Source organism: Octopus bimaculoides, chromosome 9 (assembly GCF_046866305.1).
Source record: "Octopus bimaculoides isolate indiv1 chromosome 9, ASM4686630v1, whole genome shotgun sequence".
In the NCBI taxonomy this organism is placed as follows: domain Eukaryota; kingdom Metazoa; phylum Mollusca; class Cephalopoda; order Octopoda; family Octopodidae; genus Octopus; species Octopus bimaculoides.
Window position 1 is genome coordinate 28,754,179 of NC_142936.1, and position 16,478 is coordinate 28,770,656.

Here is a 16,478-nt window from a genome sequence, read left to right on the forward strand (position 1 = left end):
TACACCTAAATCAAATGTTTAGAATACCACCAGTGAGGGATCGATGACAAATAGGTCGAAACGATTGTAGGGATCATATTCTGTCTCTCTCATTAATCGAATATACATACATACATATATATATATATATATATATATATATATACGCACGCACACACACACACACACACATATATATATATATATATATATATATATATATATATATATATATAGGTTAATTAGAGGATATATTAACCTCTTAAAGGCATGATTACATCCAAGAAAATAATGGTTCTATACCTTATATTTTGGGGAAATAAAATTTCCCTAAATCAACTGGTATATATTATGCATATAATACGTATTCAATTAATAGAAGAAAAGAAAAGAAAATGGAAACTTGAAAGTTAATAATTATTTATTAATAAATTGATAATTCTTACTTCCTATAGTTGTTTCCATTTGTTCTCATTAAATAAATTACAAATTTATGCTTTAAATTTGCATTTATAAGATGTGAACAAAATATCATCAGGGAAAAAAGAAATGCGATAGAAGATTACATGCTGACATCTTAGTTTATGCCGGCAAACTAAATATATGGAGTTATTTTATTTCTATTTTTGTGTGCGCAAGGGTTAACGGATTAATTTGAATATAAGAAATAAAGTAAAATAAAAAAGGTAGAATAAGATAATATACATAGACGCAGGAGTGGGTGTGGCAGGTAGCTTGCTTACCAACCACATAGTTCCGGGTTCAGTCCCACTGCGTTGCACCTTCTACTACAGTTTCTGTGTCTGTGTTTGTCCACTACCATCGCTTGACAACCGATGTTGGTGTCTTTACGTCCCCGTTACTTCGCGGTTCGGCAAAAACCGAGAGAATAAGTACTACGTTCACAAAGAATAAATCCTGGGGTCGATTTGCTCCAGCATGGCCGCAGTCAAATGACTGAAACAAATAAAAGAATAAAAGAATAAAATAAAATACAAGAAAAATAACGATAAAATGTATAAAATATAAAGTAAATACGATAAAAATTAAAATAAAATACATAGATAAAAGTCGAACAAAAATGGAATAAGGTAGGATAGAATATACATATATAGTGATAAATATATATTTATATAAGGGCATTACTACAGAATAATCCCACACAAGACTTCCCAAATAAGCACATTTTAGTACTAAAATGTGTTTATTTGGGAAGTCCGTTGTGTGGCATTATTCTGTAGTAATGCCCTTATATAAATATAAACGAATAATTATATTCTTGTAAAAGATTTTTATCCTATTTTGAATTTATTAATCAAATATATAGTGATAAATAAATATGTAAAAAAATATATGTAAAAGAAAGTACATAGATACATATAGACGCATGAGTGGCTGTGTGGTAAGTAGCTTGCTTACCAACCACATGGTTCCGGGTTCAGTCCCACTGCGTGGCACCTTGGGCAAGTGTCTTCTACTATAGCCTCGGGCCGACCAAAGCCTTGTGAGTGGATTTGGTAGACGGAAACTGAAAGAAGCCCGTCGCATATATGTATATACGTATATGTGTGTGTTTGTGTGTCTGTGTTTGTCCCCCAACATCGCTTGACAACCGATGCTGGTGTGTTTACGTCCCCGTAACTTAGCGGTTCGACAAAAGAGACCGATAGAATAAGTACTAGGCATCCAAAGAATAAGCCCTGGGGTCGATTTGCTCGACTAAAGGCCGCAGTCAAATGACTGAAACAAGTAAAAGAGTAAAGAGCATACATACAAACGCACACACTTATAGATATATACATGTAAGGAAAAATTAACATATAGGCTCTATGTATGAATGAGTGCCCATTGGTTGGAGAAATTTACATTAGTTTACATGCATTTTAGAAAATATCTAATCATGACGGTTTCTCAATATATGCGTGTGCAGAATTATATTGTAATAAAACACTCACAGTAATAATCGCATGCATATATATATATACGCACACACACACACATACACATTCATACACACACACATATGTATACATATATCTATATACATACGCATCTCTTTTGTTTCATATTTTATACGTTTTATTTTTCTTGTATATTACTTTGTTTATTATTTTATTTTATTCTACCTTATTTATTTTACTTTCTGATTTTATAATGTTCAAATTAATGTTATACCTCACACACATACAAAAATAAAAATAAAATAACTCCGTACATTTAGCCGGCTGATATGAACTAATAGGTCAACATGTAATCTTCTATTGTATATCTTTTTCCCTGATGATATTTTATTCATATCTTATAAATGCAAATTTAAAGCATAAATTTGTAATTTATTTAATGAGGACAAATGGAAACAGCGAAAGAAAGTAAGAATTATCAATTTATTAATAAATTATTTATTAACTTTCGACTCTGCATTTTCTTTTCTATTCTTCTATTCATTGAATACGAATTATATATATATACATATATATATATATATATATATATATATATATATATATATTGATTTTGAGCTCTATCCTTTAAGAGACATTTATACATATATATATATATATATATATATATATATATATATATATATATATATGTTCGGAGCTCGGAGCTGCTGCAGTTTCTCTCCATTGTTACTCCGAATTTATGACAAATAGGCATTCTTTCAGATATATACAAGGTTAACTGAAGAAATCATATAAGCTGGAAGTTCGGAATACTGATGGAGTAATTTTACAGCTTTGAACGAATAAATGCACTTAACAAGATATGTGTATCTTCTAATTAGTATGTTCCTGCATGTACACCCAAACGTTTATTGATAGACAGATAGATAAATAGCCAGGCATTCAGTAACTGTTTATATTGATATATTCAGATTATATAAAATATATTCTTTCAGGTAAACACACTAGTGGATTGCAAGCGTTCCAATGTTCGTCTGATTGGTGGGACCATTCGGCTGCTATAGGTAGGAAATCTGTTTGCAATTACTGTTTATTTTTATTTTGTGAAAACACTTCTTGGTACATTATTATTGATTTTAATTGAACATCTTTGATGACTTATTAAAAAACAACTTTCTATGTATGACATTGCTACTTTCACTGCATGACTAGTGTAAATATTTGTAAGTATTGAAGCGCACTATTATGTCAAACATTTCTAGCTATAGATACATGCATGTGTTTGGTGCTTTGTATATTTTATCTTTTGATTTCAGTTATTTGAATCTTTTCTATAAAGAAAGGAATGGATTGTAACGAAGAAACAAAGAAACAGGACGGAAATTATATAATAACAATGGTTATATGCCAAAACTTAGAAAAAGTGTTGCATACTTTTACTGTTCTGCTACATATTGTATTGGTAACGGGCTTGCCAACTGGTCACTCGGTTTTATTGACAACCCAAGATTGTCGTGGAAGTAACACAGGTTACGAATAATAATTTATGTATATATGTGTATGTATGTAGACATATGCTTGTATGTATGTATGTAGGCACCTATGCTTGTAAATTGGATGTATACGCACACGTGCATATATGTACACATAATTGTTATCTGTCTTTTATAGAATATGTTGCATGAACTCTTTAAACATATGCTGGCATCTGTAAAAGATACATTAATAACACATTCACGCATGTATTCCAGTAAATACTTATATGTAATTTAGACACTCAAAGAGGGCGCAGTTACACTCTTTACATTCACCGAACGCACAAATACAAGAATCTAATGAATATAACAACCAATCAAAATGTACGATAACAATTTAAGCACACCTTCGTGTGTTGTCACCATTTTTGTCCCAAGAAGCAATATATTCAGATGAAACAATGGACCTCACCATTAGCTATTATATGATAGAGAATCTATTAGTTATGTACCCGGTTGCGAACTGGGGTCGATTTAATCGACTGGCCCTCTCCCCAAAAATTTCAGTCCTTGTGCCTAGAGTAGAAAAGAATCTATTAGGTATGTAAAACGGAATAATGAGCAAATAAATAATAATATACAGCACACAAATAATTAGCACTGGAATTATTTTACCTTAAGATTGCTCTAAATCTCTTTGGAATAGTAGATCGACTATTTCCAAGAAGAATTATTTTACGTTCTTTTGAACATTTACAAATTCTTGTGTGTGGTGTGTGTGTGTGTGTGTGTGTGTGTGTGTGTGTGTGTGTGTGTGTGTGTGTGTGTGTGTGTGTGTGTGTGTGTGTGTGTGTGTATGGTTAGGCTTTTAATAGCCAGGGGTCAATTTCATTTCAATCGTAGAAAGGAATTCAAATACATATCAGCCAATCCCTCTCACTCTCTCTTTCCCTTTCTCTCTCACTCTTTCTCTCGTTTGCTCGACACACGCATCAAATTTAAGTATCTTAATTTTGTCTTTCATAATATTGCCGCTTCGGTGGCCCAGTAGATATGGGTGTTGTGAAAGCGTAATTCGCATGGCTGGTGGTTTCAAATCTCTTCCAGAGATTACAAGAGGCCGACTTAAAAATTTTCATTTAAGCAACAAAATTTCTTTCAACAATTTCTTTCTCTTAAGCCTGACACACGCGTCAGGTACGTACAAATTGGCGTATTGATACATATATATATATATTTCTAATATAAGGAAAAAATTTTCAAACAAAATCTTATCTGTGGCCAGCATATTGAAATGCCTTTTAACATGAAAATTACAAACAATTATAAATAAGAGGAAAAGAAAAAAAAATTCTGTGCCAATATGCTGAAAAAACAAATTTAGATCATCTAACCACATACAATATTTTTCACTTTTCTACCCACGTTTTCGCCAATCGCTGCAATCCCCACTCCCTCCTTGCGCCTTGTTGTCAATACCTCATCGCGTATATTACGACTTTCATACCTCTTTCTTACTTATTCTACCATCACATCCTTGTTACTTGTGAGCATACCCTGGAACTTCATCTCTCTTTTGTTCTCTCTTATACTATTGCTATTTCCTACTCTCTCTCTCACTCTCTATCTCTCCCTTTCCCTTTCTCTTCCCTCTGACTGGGTAGCCATGTATCTCCTCTACAGCAGCCACTCTCTCCGCTTGTTTTACCTTTGACTAGGTAACCAAGTATCTCCTTTACATCAGCCCACCTGTTTCTGTCCTCTTTCTTGCACCTCTCTCCCTCACTCTCTTCCTCTCTCTTCCTCTCCCTCTCTTTCTCTTCTCCCTCTCTATCTTTCTTCTCTCTCTCCCTCTCTCTCTCTCTCTCTCTCTCTCTCTCTCACTGGGTTACCATGTACTTCCTCTATAGTAAGACACCTATTTCTGCCACTCTATTTCTCTGTCATACTCTAACCTTTCATCATCTGATACCGAATCACCTCCTCCATTGCCTCCTCCTTTATAGCAATACACCAGTTTCTACCTCCCTGTCCCTCTGTCACAGTCTAACCTTTCATCCACTGACACAAATTCCCCTTCTCAAATAACCCTGCCCATCTCATAATTCCTTCTCTTGCGAGTTATTTGGTGACCCTGCCAGTGTTGGTGCCAAGTTAAAAGCATCCAGTCCATACTGTAAAGTGGTTGGCATTTGTAAGGGTATTCAGGTCATGCCAAAACTAACTTCTCGGGTGCTAGTGCCATGTAAAAAGCACTGAATCCACTCTACAGAACGGCTGGTGTTAGAAAGGGCATCCAGCCATAAAGCCCTGCCAAAACAGATGCAGTATCCTAAAGTAGTTTTCTACCGAGTTGGCTCCTGTCAACCATACGCCATACACCACCATACCACACAACACCACATCACATCACATCACACCACCACGCACACACTAGCACTGACCACTTCCCAGCCCCACATCCACACACCTACACATACACACACACACACGTCAAGGTCACCAGCCCTCTTCCACACGCACATACTGGCTCTCTTATACACACACACGATAGATATTAAATCTCACACCGAATCTCTGGTCTCCGATCATGGAAAGAAATTTGAGGAACCAAACAGAAATCTAATAAGAATATTAATGTCATGAAAGCAACTAGAAAACGATTGATTATACGTACAAAATTAATACCGAAGAAAAACTTTCATTGGATAGATGTGCAAAGGTAAAAGCCTTATCCCTTTACCAATGCCTTATCATTAATAGTAACTTGGCAGAATTTGTTTGATGTTTCTAGAGTGTTTTTGGTTGGAAACTACATGTTTTAGACACTTTGTGTAAACGGTTGCCGACGTTTGGCGGGTGGTTTTATTGTGATGACAAAGTATTTCTATTGTGAAAAGTGAATGCAGATTGCATTGGCAGATTTTGGAAGACAGATTATTTCATTTTCCGGTGAATTAGATTTAAAAATTACAATTGAGAGAATTCTAGCAAATGTTCATTTTCTAAATGTAAACTGTAGATTTAGACGCTTAAAATATAACTGTAATGAATAGTTATTTTATATTAATAATCACTCAGTAAAATATTCTCTAATTTAGAACGTACTGTTAATAGACGTATATTATCCTGAGCTTCAGGTGTTGCTGCTTTTATAAAGACTACGAAATTTTATAATGAACCACATAATTGTAGTGAATTTTTCACATGGAATATGTAACCAGGAATTTAGCTACCAGATGTAGAAATTTAAACAGGAAAGCTCTTTGGTTTAATCATGCTTTTAACTTGAATGTTCATACAATATAACAAATGAATTTCTTAAGTCGGCTTTATTTCATAGATATAAAATCTTTCATAGAAATTCTATTGAAGTTTACAACTCTTGTTTCAAAACTTTCACAAGTTCTATCAATTCCACTAATTCAAAACATCAGTCAAACATTGGTAACATTATCTTGTAACTGTATGGACTCTTTTAAGTGTCCGCTTAATGGAAATCATCTTGCGAGTTTATACTGTGGCAAGGTAGAAATGAATGCTGATTTCAGACCAGCATACTACATTGGGTCGACGACAAATGTGTTTAAGACAAATATTGTTCACACACATATTTACGAGTCAAATGTCCTATGATTTTTTTTTTTGTTGTTCAGTTTGATATTGTATATCTTTATCCCTCTGCCACTACTAAGCGGGTGATTTTCAATTTCTGTTATATTTTGGTATAGAAAGTAACTTGTAAAAATAGTTTTACTAAAACATGAACTACTTGCAAATATTGTAACAAGAAATAATCTTCGTTGCCAACTTTGCTGGAATGACAAGGTTAGTGGATATTCAAGATATATATGTGTTTGCATTAAGCAAAATATCAGATATAGAATTTTCTGCAGAAAGCTCTACCATAGAATTTCAACACAAAGTTTCCAATACTCACATGCATTCTACTTCTCTTTTCTTTTCGTTTTTTACTTCTGGTGTGTTATTTTTTTTATCCTCTACTAGATCCCTTTCTTGTTGCATTGAGCAGGGGAAGGTAGGGTTTCAACCTGTTTATCATATTTATAAATAGGCTTCCCAATAAAGAAATACTTCTATAAAAGCATTTTGAAAGCTAGTAATAATTTTTTTTCTTTTTCTGTCTATTCCACTGGCCCCATTGTTGTATCAAAGTAACATCAAGCAGTATTTTTCCAACTTGGGCAGCGAAAATTTGTCTCATGGTGCTATTATGAAGAAACCATCACATTTTTCAACTTTTAAAGTGCCAAGATGAAGGTAATGACGTGAAAACGAGCCTTTTAGATGATCAATTTATTCATCTTATTCAGCCCAACAACTTTTGATAATTGCCTTTGAGATATATTAATCGTCAGGGCGAAGCTGTGTCCGACAGAAGATTCACATTTTGTTTTGTTATCATTGAGGCATGACGAGCTTCGACGTTGACATTAGGGACGTATTTGTCTGTTTGGGTTAAGTTTTTGAGACAAAACCGTCACCGAGTTCTCTGCATGTAAACAAGGCTAACAGATCTGTATTCGTCTGTTTTTTGTTTTTGTTTTTGTTTTTTTTTGTTAATATATTTATCTCTGAGTAAACGTATGAATTGTTCACTCTGTGTTAGTTCGAAAAATAAAAGAAATAGTTTTGTTTTGGCTTTTGCTTCGTTTGTGACACGTGTTTTCATATGCGTGAATGTGTGTCCTGTAAATTTCACATAGTTGTGTAAACATTGAGATGTATGTGTAGTCCTATGGGCATCAAAATGTATATATGATTGTGTATACATTCGAGTGTATACGTAATTACTCAATTTATGTATTTACTGTTTTGTTCCATTTCTGTTTTATAATTTGTAAACTTTCCGGTGTTGATTTCGCGTGTGTGTTTCGCACATGTTTCCCTGAGACATCATGTATAGGAGAAACTGTGCTTTGTATGGCAGTAAAATTTCCTTTTTTTTAAATATTATTTTCGTTAAAAGACCGCTTCCTTCAAGTCTTCCACAGGTCCCTTTATCCAATTCCAACGATGTTATTAGATTAGATTTGTCTTTGAATGGGGAGCCCGGTGTAGCACATCCCTGTTGTTATTCAGCGCGGGGCTATTCTTATTCAACGCGGGGCTATTTGTTATTCAGCGCGATGCTATTCTGTTATTATTATTATTATTATTATTAGTAGTAGTAGTAGTAGTAGTAGTAGTAGTAGTAGTAGTAGTAGTAGTAGCATCGTCATCATCTTTATTATTATTACTATTATTATTAAGGCAGTGAGCTGGCAAAATCGTTAGCACGTCGGGCGAAATGCTTAGCGGTATCACGTCTGCCGCCACGCTCTGGGTTCAAATTCCGCCGAGGTCAGCTTTGTCTTTCATCCTTTGGGAGTCGATAAATTAAGTATCAGTTGAGTACTGGGGTCGATATGACCAACTATCCCCCACCACACAAATTTCAGGCCTTGTGCCTATATTAGAAAGGATCATTATTATTATTATTATCTTCATTAACATCTTCTTTCAATTAAGTTTCCATTTCTTTCTGACTGTCCTCCTGAAACCGAGGGAAGAGATACGGACTGTATACATAGGTAGGCCATTAAAATAAATGCACCAGAATTTTCATTTACAAAGTCATGTGATAGAGATAAATGGGAAGACAGAGAGAAAAAAGGAAAAAATAAAAAAATAAAGAAAGTAAACAAATAAAATAAAGGGAATAAAAAGGAAAGAAAATTCACAGCGACAATGCTCTTCTCAATACGTGTGACGTAACAGTTAAGACAATCTCTTGCACTTCCTGCATGGATGGTAAGCCTGGGGTCATTCTTAAATAATTTCCAGTTCCTTTTTTGATCATTCCAAGTACTCCTACAATCACTGTTATTGTAACCGTCTTGAGATGCCACACATTTTCGATTTCGATTAACAAATCTTTCTATTTTCTGAGCTTATCAAATTCTTTTGCCGAGATATTATGGTCACAGGGTATGTTCATGTCAATCAATAAACAAACTTTATTGTTTTGGTCTTTCACAACAATATCTGGTTTATTTGCTTTGATGGTCTGGTCTGTACATACTGGGAAGTCCCAAAGAATCATTACATTTTCTTCCTCAGGGTGGTGCTTGTACCATTTGTCGGTAGTTTTGATTTTATAATGCTGACACATTATCCAATGTAGATATTGGCCAACTTTGTCATGCCTTGAATTGTACTCTGCAGATGCTAAAACCTTACATCCAGAGATTAGGCGGTTAACTATTTCAACCCATCGTTGCAGTATTGGCAGTCTGAGTCTACACAATTTTTCATCACATTGGCTTCATAGTTCCGGGTCAATAAGCTCTGATCTTGGGCATCAAAGATAAAGCCTTCACTCTCTGCCTTTAGCCCTGAGCTCCGTAGCCACTGATGGTCTACATCGGCTTGTTTGCTACGGGCCACATATTTGCCATGAAGAAGTTTTTGTTCCCATCTATCAGCCAATTGTTCGACCTTGGTATCATGCATTAATTCACTTGAAAATTATTTGCTTTCCTTCATAACAGAATGAAGCTTCTTACGTCTTTCATTGTTTTCAACGAGCTTTAGCATCCAGTTGTTAGATGCTTCAAGATATTTTGCCAGGCCAATTGTCGTGGTTTTGTTGGAGATTTCAAATTTGATGAAGCCTCGATCTGCGTCTGCCTTTGGGTGGTGCATCTTATTGCAAGTCGGTAGCTTACGGATTTTCCTGTCAATTTTCCTAATTTCGCTCATATTCCACTTCAACACATTGAAACTGTAAATAACAACCGGAACTGCTAAGGAATTTATAGCCTTGCTACGTGCATTTACCTCGGATTTTAGGACTGCTCGAACTCTCCTGTAACACTCCTTCCTGATTTTCTCTTTCATACTTGCATGCTGAGTGTCAGAGCTCTCATTTATTCCGAAGTATTTGCAGTTTGTTCCTGCTTGTGTTCTTTTATGACTGTGTCAACATCCAACACCACAGAATGTGAGGTCTTCAATTTCTCTTACTGGGAAGTGGCCTTGGCACATTTATCAAGACCAAATTCCATCCCGATGTCATCACTGAATACTCTCACAGTACGAAGTAGTCTTTCAAGCTCATTATCGTCTTTGTCATAGAGTTTTAAGTCATCCATATAAAGTAGATGACTTATCCATACTCTGTTCTGTTAAGTTCACTTGTAATGGGTATTAGAGCTACGCAGAAAATTAAAGGTGAAAGTGAGTCACCTTGGAAAATGCCGCAGTTGATATTAATATTTTTTATGACCATTAGAGCGGTATCATTATTAATTATTATTATTATTATTATTATTATTATTATTATTATTATTATTATTATTATTATTTCAATACTCAAGGTGACAAGTTAGAGCATCGGGAAAAATGTCTGGGTGTATTTCTTCTGGAATTTTTGCATTGCGTTCAAATACTTCCGAGATTAACTTTACCTTTAATTCTTTCGGGACCGATGAAATTAAGTAGTAGTCAAGTATTGGAGCCGATAGTATACATTAACCTCCTCCCCTCAAAACTTTGCTTTGACCTTTAAATCATTTAGTTTGATTACTGACAAAAGTATACAACCCGATCTTTTAATGAGACTTTAGTCTTGTCTTCCGGGTCTTGTCTTGCCAGAAGGTAATATCTTTTATATCGCTTGGACAAGCTAATAGGCGAGACTTGATGTCCCAGTCAACTTAAACTTTATAACTTATGTGAAGTGTGTCTGTGTGGGGGAGGTGGTTGTGTGTATGTACGTGTAATAGAATGTTTATAACAGAAAAATTGTGTCCAGACAGTTATAAAATATTTCTTAGACTTGTTAGATTTAACGGAATATATACAACAGCACATTTGCAGTGGAATCATGATTCTTTGTTCTTTTATAACAGAATATTTGTAACAAAAGATCAGAAACTAACGTAATATTTACATCATCAAGAGAAGATCAGTCGCCAATGTCACAAATTTGTAACATAAAAGGATGATTTGTTACAGAAAATTGGTGGCTGAATATTTATAAGTTAAACTCTGTCACAGAAGAGTTTTAATGTCTGAAGTAATGTCTAAGATATTGATTTCTAGTGTAGACATAGGGCAAGAACACAGCTTTTGGTCGGTGAAATATTGTAGTCGATTACACAGATCATAATGCTTGACTAGTATGATTAATCTATCGGTTCTAGAAGAATGAAAAGCAACGTCAAGCTCGGCGAGATTCGAACTCAATTTAATGATTTCAACATGGTTATTTACTATTGCAATCATTTAGAATATTAGTTGCTCATGTCGATAAAGTTTGTTTTCGTAACTTTCTTGTTCTTTGGAGCTATATTTATCGAATGGTTATATTACATGTTGAAATCAGTAAACTGACAGTGAATGTGTGTGTGTGTGTGTGTGTGTGTGTGTGTGTGTGTGTGTGTGTGTGTGTGTGTGTGTGTGTGTGTGTGTGTGTGTGTGTGTGTGTGTTTGTGTGTGTGTGTGTGTGCCTAAGGGAGATCCAATAGACCGAAATCACGTGAAATAGAAATTATGACGCCCATGACAGACGAATTTCGTTTGCTACAATCTAAGTGTCTGCTTTTATACACTACCCGCCTAAACGAGAGAATCTTTTAAATAAGACCCTAATTCTTGCAAGGAAGTGCGCACTTATTTCCCGATCTGAAATCAACATCATCCTGGCGACTAGGGAAACACTTTTATGCTTCAATAATAATTACTGATCACGCAACTAGTCTGTGGATATATTTGATATAACCATGGGCTCATCCGACTCCACCCAGCTTACTAACCTGGTCCGTTACTTCCTTCTTTTCCCAAATCAACCAATACTTCCCCAACCACTCCGGAGGTCTGTACAAGGATGATGCACTTCTTATAGCCACCGGTTTATCTCAACTGTCAGTTGAACGCATCTAGAAAGACTTCCATAGATACTTTAGTCAGTGCTCGCTTTTAATTATAGTAATATATCCATATACCCAGTATATTATTAGCCTGACCCATTATGCAACTATTTTCGCTATAGCGACTCCAAGCGTTTTTAGCGGAGTTCACATTTCGCTTATGGAGGTTCTCCGGTTATTTACACTATTCTTGTTACCAGTAACTGCTTGATTTGGAATCATATTTCAATTCATATTCTCCTTTATTTCGTTCCTGTTTATAATCCAACGAAGCGAACTCAAGATTTATCCATCGGATGAAATATATTGGGATTGTACCAAGTTATACCTTGCCATTGGATGTGGTTAGCCAGAACTTTGATAGTACTAGAATGTTTGAATTGTACCTGCTTGGATCTATTATCTCGATTTATTCACTATACATATACTCAAATTTTTCCTGAGCACTTAAAGCAGTCTACCTGCATATAGAGAAGCTTACCATAAATGCATCTTTTAAGGATATTTCATTACTAGCCAAAAAAGAATACCGAAAAAACTTTTTTGATAAAACCAATTCTTTTATACGCCACATCAAGGAACGCGCATATCAGTTCGATCGGGAAGAAAATAAAAAAGACCAGACCAACAACGACGAGGATTTGCAGCATTTATTTAAATCTCGGAAGGTTCCACCACCTTATCCTCGACTGGCCAGATTTAAAGAACTCTGCATTAAATGCCACCGTTTCCCTCTACCAACACTTGAAGAAATTGTACACATTAGTGAAAGAACTAATTCTAGTACACGCGGACATAATCGGTTATATATACCTCTTAGATTTTAATCTATACAACTCTTTAATTAAAAAAGATAACCTGAAAAACTATAAAATAACACATAAAAATACCCTAATTTAGACTTATAGGCTAAAAAGGTAGTGGAGAGGTTCAATTTAAAGGACAGAGCTGAACCTCCCTAGAACCCCTAGAATCAACCTGAAAGACCATAAGCCTAATTCTCCCCACCTATCCATTCCTCAGACTGGTAGATGCATGCCTCTGTCTCGGATTCAGGCAAAATTAGTAAATATATCATTGGTAAATACCTACACAAACTAAAGAATACGGTTAAACTTAACTTATGGTCCAGTTCTTACGAAGTAATAGAATGATTCACTGATATTAAGGATAGAAAAAAATATGACAAATTCATTCAATAATTAGCCATTACACATCTTCTCAACTAAGCACTGATATTTGCTTTGAGAAACTCTAGTTTATCCAAAGTAGACATAAAATTAGTAGCTAGAAAATTCGTTATTGAATGTTTTGGGATCCTGCCTGGATCTATTATCCTTGTCTATTCACTATATATATATATCAATATATATAATGTATATATTAATGTGTGTGTGTGTGAGAGAGAGAGAGGGAGGGAGTGTACGACAATGATGACTGCTGTTCAATCAACTGAATTATCTACTCTTGAATTAATATTTAAGAGGTTGACTATTCTACAAGTTAATTCTCAAGCAGTATCAGTGTGGCATAAGCCATCCTAGAAGCTTCTATAATTTGCATCTCTTTAATTTCTTCCCAAGGTATGAGTCAATCTGAGGCTTTATAGGAAAAGACATTTGCCTAAGATGCCTCTCAATGGGATTGAATCTGAGATCTCATTGTTATCAATCGAGCTTATTAACCATTCGACCATATTGTGCCGACAGATAGACACGCACACACAAATAGATAGATAGATAGATAGATAGATAGATAGATGTGTTTGCCTGCGTATATGTATGTGCATGTGTTCATATGTGTCGCGAGTTCACTTTCTGTCTATTAAAGTATACATACCAATACGTATTTTTGTATTTTTTCCGGCTATTGACTGAGCCAGATATTACTTTTGTCGTGAATAAGATTTTCTTTATGTTGTTTATAGTATTTTCACATCTACATATGTGTTTCAATATTTGTCGAAGAACAGGAAATGTTGTCACAAAACTATTCCAACCACAGTTGCCGACGAAGCAAGTTCATTAAACCCATTTTTGTAAAGGTATTGACCGGTTGCACATATAGAAAGTTTTAATATATCTAGACAGCACGCTGCAAATAACAAATTAGAATTCTATCGCAGCGTTGGAGATTGTGGTGGAGTTTTTTGTGTAATTTGGTCTCTATGATATATACAATATGCTTTGTTAATATTTGTTTTTGTCTTTATATTATTATACAGCCAATGGCAATTTACTTTATCCTTAACTTTTGCAGCCGAGCTTCTCTTCCTGCTCTGGGGAGTACGATTATGTATTGTTGTACGAAAAGCACCGTCTGAATTCAACGAAAGTCGGTTTATAAGTTGGGCCATATACAACGAAACTTTACTTTCATTATTTTTAAATGTTTCCATGTAAGTACTTTTATATTGTCTTAAAGTACACACTGTCAAATTATAGTGTGTAGAAAACACATATATCCGAGTTTTATTCCACTTCCCAGTACCTTGAGGAAGTGCCTTCTATGATAAACTTGTTAATAAAACTTGACCGGTGCACAGATAAGTAGATAGACAGATGCATACATACTTACAAATGTGTGTGTGTGTGTGTGTGTGTGTGTGTGTGTGTGTGTGTGTGTGTGTGTGTGTGTGTGTGTGTGTGTGTGTGTGTGTGTGTAATGTATGTAACGTATGTATGAAACTGGTGCATCGAACACAAATACATTGTAGTATTTAATCTGCCCGTGTCGTACAGACACTCCATAAACTCCTAGAATGTTTAACCAGTAAGAATTCTATCAGGTAACAATCCTTCAGTACTACAACATTATTTGTGTGTATATATATATATATATATATATATATATATATATATATATATATATATATATATACAGGATAGTTGTTTAACATTGTAGACAGTAGTAATACTAAATAATTGAGGATAGATTTTCTGATTGTGGAAACTCGTTCTCTTAGGCTAGTGGGAAGTTGTATTAAAACCTACCACAGTATTGATATCCATAATTCCATTCATGCTATGCGATAAAATTTCCATAAGTATGTAAGTGAAATGGGAGAATGCAAGATATTAGTGAAGGTTCTCATTGTTAAATGGTAAGTAGAAAAGTTCTCAAAGTGGAATAAGTAAGCTTGCCGCGAAAAAGTGCAGAGAGCTGATATTACGATGAAAAAACATTTTCCAGTGGGTGAAGTCGCTACCTTTCGACCACCCCACTTCCTCATGTCTTAAACTAATTTATTCTACTGGAAGGCCACCTACCCTAGATATCACACGTACTCATTGGTAAACTAATCTATTTTACTGGAAGAGCCCTGTATCAAACCACCCTTTCCTTAAAATTAACTCGAGAGAAAATTAACCCTAGCTTTTTATAAGATCAACATTTTGATTTTGAAGGAATATCCTATACATATATGTTACAATAAGGAAATTACCTTTCAAGCGCCTCCCTCATTCTTACGCGTTTCGCGGAACATTATGTTACGGATTTCTCATATTCGTAAAAGAATCACCACAATAATTTGATGCAAAATACATGATAACACCAAAATAAACCATATACATTTACCAAAAGAATTCACAAGTAATTCATTGTTGTTTTGCATTTTTTTAAGACATCATCTGGGGTTCCTTTTACTGATTTATTACTTTGCGTTGTACTTTGAAATTCAGCTTTTCAAAAATAGTATCCATGTAATATCCATGCTTGAAAAATCTAGCCAAAAACTTTTACTTTTACATCAGTATATCCACAACTGAGGCGCGTGGCTTAGTGGTTAGGGTGTCAGCATCATGATCGTAATATTGTAGTTTCGAATCCTGGACCGGGCGACGCGTTGTGTTCTTGAGCAAAACACTTCATTTCACGTTGCTCCAATCCACTCAGCTGGCAAAAATGAGTAGCGCTGTGATGGACTGGCGTCACGTCCAGCTGGGAGACACATACGCCACAGAAACCGGGAAACCGGGCCCATGAGCCTGGCTAGGCTTTAAAAGGGCGCATTTATTATTTTTTTTTTTTCATATTATATCTACAATTATTCCATTCGATGAAGAACCCTGTCTGACACGTCAAATCTCCTCTATATGCATAGGATAATCCTTCAACATCACAAACTACCTTACTCCACTTCCATGGGGACCTTAAGAAGACAAAGTTAAAACGTTTAATAA

The 16,478-nt window shown here is 35.0% G+C and overlaps 1 protein-coding gene across 8 annotated transcripts in view; it reads left to right on the plus strand.

The window, feature by feature from the left end:
* The window catches only part of LOC106877599 (putative G protein-coupled receptor CG31760), a 1,070,704-nt gene that overhangs the window by 988,533 nt on the left and 65,693 nt on the right, over nucleotides 1-16,478 (plus strand). For all 8 annotated transcript variants that reach the window (XR_016243082.1, XM_089357298.1, XM_089357297.1 and 5 more), the window contains 2 exons: nucleotides 2,879-2,947; nucleotides 14,554-14,692. Coding sequence is in view for 7 of the 8 variants with exons in the window: in XM_089357298.1 (XP_089213424.1) it covers nucleotides 2,879-2,947; nucleotides 14,554-14,692 (208 nt within the window). In the remaining variant the exon portion in view is untranslated. The remainder of the gene's footprint in view (nucleotides 1-2,878; nucleotides 2,948-14,553; nucleotides 14,693-16,478) is intronic.